At 37.5% G+C, this 5,000-nt stretch overlaps 2 protein-coding genes across 4 annotated transcripts in view; one reads left to right on the top strand and one right to left on the bottom strand.

Moving 5' to 3' along the window:
- LOC137632414 (uncharacterized) overlaps positions 1-3,660 on the bottom strand; it is a 13,681-nt gene extending 10,021 nt beyond the window's left edge. The window contains exon 1 of the mRNA XM_068364347.1: positions 3,473-3,660. Within this exon, the coding sequence (XP_068220448.1) occupies positions 3,473-3,660 (188 nt within the window). The remainder of the gene's footprint in view (positions 1-3,472) is intronic.
- The window catches only part of LOC137632298 (prolactin-releasing peptide receptor-like), an 89,961-nt gene continuing 88,524 nt past the window's right edge, over positions 3,564-5,000 (top strand). For all 3 annotated transcript variants that reach the window (XR_011042039.1, XM_068364208.1, XM_068364209.1), the window contains exon 1: positions 3,564-5,000. This exon is cut by the window's right edge and continues 362 nt beyond it. Coding sequence is in view for 2 of the 3 variants with exons in the window: in XM_068364208.1 (XP_068220309.1) it covers positions 3,893-5,000 (1,108 nt within the window). In the remaining variant the exon portion in view is untranslated.

The raw sequence follows: 5,000 nt of genomic DNA, 5'->3' as shown, positions 1-5,000 counted from the left end.
TGACCAAAAGTGTCATGAAATATTTGAGCCTGACTAGGTTGTTCAAGTCCATAAATGTGTAGAAATTCAAGACGAAAATGTACAAAAAAAAATGTATATCAACATTTATGTAAAAGACGATTACATGCCTAAGAAAAGTCAGATCCATAAAACTAATGTAACTATACTGAAGCGAACAATTGTCAGCAAGCCATTAGCCTTTAATGTTAAGAATTCTATGGTAACACATATGATCCAGTATAAAAATATAATCATTGTATAAAATTAGAACTCACGAGTATCAGAGGTTATTTCAACAAGTTGACGAACATACGATTAAAACTGTAAATATACTTACAGCTAATAACATTACAATACTTGTGAGCTGAAATTTCACAATTTATATAATTACAAATGGAAAGAAATACGTGGAAAAATGTCGAGCCATTCATTACCAAGAATGTCAAGAAATTTACGAGGGCAACACAACTTCAACGAAATCATTGATCACAAATTTCATATAATCTTGAACCTTAAACTTTTGGAAAATATTTGATGGCTGTAATGACGAAATTGGGATAAAATCTTTATACCAATTGTGAAAGGCTAGTGATAAAAAATATTAGGAAACTAACGAACAATAACGTCCAGAAATTCACATCCATTGGTGAAAAAAATGACAATTAGTGATATCACAAAATCAAGATTTTACACCGATGTGAGATTGGAAAAGGTAATTAGGAATACATATTGAATGGACAATAACAGGAGATTAAAGGAAACAACCTGAAAATATTTCCAATGAACTCACTAGGAAAAACCATCTGGCGTAAGTGGTTACTGGGGTAACATGGACGGAAAACAAACAGTTATCCTGAGAGATGAAAATGAGCTTATACAACGCTGTTAAACATTCTAAATTAAGGTAGCGTAGACTTTCCCAGGTTGAGTTATTTCCAGTAAGAATGGAAACATTTCAAAACTTATTTTAAAGAGTTTGATATAAACCTGATCCAGATCGAAAAAAAAAAAAAACAGAATAGAAGAAAAAAATATTTTTTTTGGTAACTAAGAAAACCTTAAAATGTAAAGCATTAGTATTAACCGGCTATTCTCAAGTCATTTCATTACTACCAAATACTATAGTCGTCTCAAAACTGATTTTTTAACCTTAAATAACATTTCACACAATTTATACATCCTTGTAAGGTGTCCGCTACGTGCTCTCTAGCATAATATGAGATGGATTCAACCTTTTCAGAAAACACCTATTTGGTGATATTTACGCAATAAACATTTTATTGCAAAGTATTTCAAAATCTAAATAAGGAAGCCACGATTTATGACCTTACATGAGAATTGAGACCTTTCGTATTACCTTACGGGTGTATATATTTCTTTTCTCTCAGCGCCTACAGACGTCACGCTTTGCAGTTTGCACAACCATCCAAAACAAAGAACCATCACATATGACAAGAAACCAAGAGGAAAACTACGATAAGGTTTCTAATTTCTTCCTTTATGTGGGGAGAGAAATATTTTAAGATTCATTTAAAGATCGGATGTTCATGAAAGGAATCCACTTTCCAAGAAAATATCTATAACTTTTAGTCATCAAGTTATTTTCTTTAATCAACAGGATATATCTTATTTCATCTCTACATATAATCCCTTCTCTTCATAATCCAGCATCTCCTCATACTACTCTTTCTATTACCCATTGTCCTACCTCCAGCGCTTCCCCTTTTTCCTAAATCCCTCCTTTTAATCATCATAAAGGTAATGACTTCATCATCAGGTAACAATTCCGTCATCTACTCCCACAAAACTATCCTCCTCTATAATATTAATACCAAGAAAAAATACTTTCTCCTCCTCTTCATTAATGCTTTTCTTGTTACCCTCCCACACAAACTAATAATTCATTATCTGGCCCTTCGAATTTTCCGTTTCTTTCTATACACTCACCTTAGCAACGTCAAACTAATCAATGCTTCTTCTCTACTCCAACTCTACATTATGAGTAAAATTTTCATCTAGCAAGAATAAAGCTTTCATAAAGGAAAAGCATAGCATCTTTTGCACTTCCTACAGCCTTCCTACTTCCTAAACCACTTTTAGATCAGCCATCCACCTCCACAACATAGAGACAAGGTCTTTTCAACTTCAAAGCATACATTCTCCTCTTCATTCGCCATCTCTTTCTCTTATTCCTCCCACTCTCATTGCGGGCACTGTTCTTCTCTCCTTCGTTCACTAATCATTAGCTAGGAACATAGTTCCTCCTACTCCTCGTTAGCCTTCTCCATTTTTTTACCTCATGTTCCTATAAAGTCTCTTCTTTCTAAGTCCATTTTCTTCCTCGTTATGGTATTAATAATGTACGTGATCTGTCAAAAATGACGGCTAAATATTCAGATATGTCATATGCACGCGCACACTGATTCACCCCCCCCCCCCCCTTGACATAACTACAACGCAGCATTTGTGATTTCCGAGTGTACCCTCTCAGGGTAACCCCTCTCACCAGGGTATCACTGTCTTTCCTCCCTACCCGAGGGACAGGGAGATACAGTATGTATGTATGTATGTATATATATATATATATATATATATATATATATATATATATATATATATATATATATACATATATATATGTGTGTGTGTATGTGTGTCTGTGTATATATATCATACCCACACTTGCTCTTTATTATACCGGGTAGATACCCCTACTCCTTCCTACTCCTCTCTTACAACCCCTCTTACTCATCTTCCTTCTCCTAAGTTTCAGAGTTATGGTTTTGGCATCTTTAAGACACCTGCCCCGTTTTTCTTCATCTGATCCCAACGGTGGAGATTTCAGCAGAACTACGACGGAATTGCTGAAGATCTAAATATAATATGCAACTGATAAACACGTTGGGATACATAGAACATATAAAATAGTTAGTTGCAGTTTAAAGATAGTCTTGAATTTCTATGTGACCGAGATATCCAGCCTTCAAAAGAACATCATTCTTGATGTCAAAAAAAAAAAAAAAAAATGTCAGGAACCGTTTTTCGTTATAAGGTTGCGTGAACCAATCTTTGGGAGTGCTTACAAAAAATATTTTTCTTACAAGCAGTAGAATTAAAATGCTTACATATTACAAAAAAACTATACTGAAGCTTGACTATACTAACAGTACCTGAGATCAACGACAGGATACAACATTGCTTAATACCAATAAATCAGTATCCATTTCTCGTATTAATAACAAGAGCGAGCTGCATTAGATTTCCTAGCTGTAGTGACATGAACAAATGAATTATGCATATAATGATTTTCGACAGTTCCGAATAACATTTTTTACGAGGGCTAGATTTGACATTTATTACTGATTATGTATTAGATTCAATTTAGCAAATCATTAATATTGAATATTCATATGATAAGATTTACAAGATTAATGCCCATGACGCAGAAACTCAGATAAGTTGGCGATTTCACCTCCCGCCACCAATGAGACGGTGCGACATGAGGCGGTCGCGGCCAGCGGGAACTCGCACTCTTGCACCAATCCAGTTGCCCACAGACAGCCATAAGAGTAGGACAGCAAGGTTGCATCTCCGACGATCGCTGAACTTGGACTTTACTGAGCGATCAGAATAAGAAGTTTCGGTGACATTATTCTGCATTTATGTGATAAATATCTTTAAAAATAAGTCTAACTTAGCACGGCAACTTTATACCCGTAAAATAAGTTGAAGTTATGGATGAAACGATTCAAGAATTACGCTCATAAAGTTTTCAACTAGATTGGGTTCTGGACTAGATGGCGCTGCTGATGATAATTAAGTAATTAACTATCTCAGAGAGACATTCACTCCTTTGTATATGATACACCTGTTGAATATTTTGACCTAAATCATGGTCGACTCTGACGTTCGAACATACAGTCCGTGGACGAAATCTTTGCCGGACTTACAAACTTTCCCGAATGACACGAGATGGTGGTTATATGAACAGAACTTTACGGAATCGCAAAATGACTCTCTTCCGGACAACTTGACCCTTGATACAACAAGCAACTCATCTTTATTGGACAGTAACATTTTATCATATTCAGTGACCCAAGCAATCTTTTACATCGAGTATTTCACGATATTTTTGCTAGGAATTTTTGGAAATTGTTTAGTTTGCTATGTAGTGTTTCGTAACAAAAACATGCACACAGTGACGAATTATTTCATAACTAATCTGGCGCTGGCTGACATTTTATTATGCGTGCTGGCTGTTCCCTTCACGCCCCTTTACACCTTCATGGGCGAATGGTTATTTGGCAGTGTCCTGTGCCACATCGTGACCATGGCCCAAGGGACAAGCGTCTACGTCTCCTCTCTGACTCTCATGTCCATCGCTATCGACAGATTCTTCGTTATTCTTTACCCGTTTCGACCCCGACTGAAGGTAACGACGTGCTATTTCATCATCATATCCATATGGCTGTTCTCGTTGTCGTCTACCTTTCCTTACGCCCTTTACATGGGCCAGGTAGAATTTCATAGAAAATTCTACTGCGAGGAGCTTTGGCCCTCAGAGTTATTTCGTCAAGTCTTCAGTGGCTTCACCGCCATAATGCAGTTCGTCGTGCCCTTCATCATCATCCTCTACTGCTACGTCAAGATCTCCATCAGGATGAGTGAGCGGGTGAAGGCGAAGCCCGGAAGCAAAAATTCGCGCAAGGAGGAGGCAGATCGTGAAAGGAAACGCCGGACGAACCGAATGTTGATCGCCATGGTCACTATATTTGGCATATCCTGGCTACCGGTCAACGTCGTCCACCTGGTTGGGGATTACTATGCTCAGGCAAGCTCCTGGGACTACTACAACCTGTGCTTCTTCATAACGCACGTGATCGCCATGTCATCCACGTGCTACAACCCTTTCCTTTATGCTTGGCTCAACGACAATTTCCGCAAGGAATTCCAGCTGGTGCTGCCCTGCTTCAAAAAGAACTCGGCCCACCGTGTGGGTC

Source organism: Palaemon carinicauda, chromosome 41 (genome assembly GCF_036898095.1).
Source record: "Palaemon carinicauda isolate YSFRI2023 chromosome 41, ASM3689809v2, whole genome shotgun sequence".
NCBI lineage: Eukaryota > Metazoa > Arthropoda > Malacostraca > Decapoda > Palaemonidae > Palaemon > Palaemon carinicauda.
Note: the sequence above shows the minus strand (reverse complement) of the source record. Positions and strands in the feature narration are given on the sequence as shown.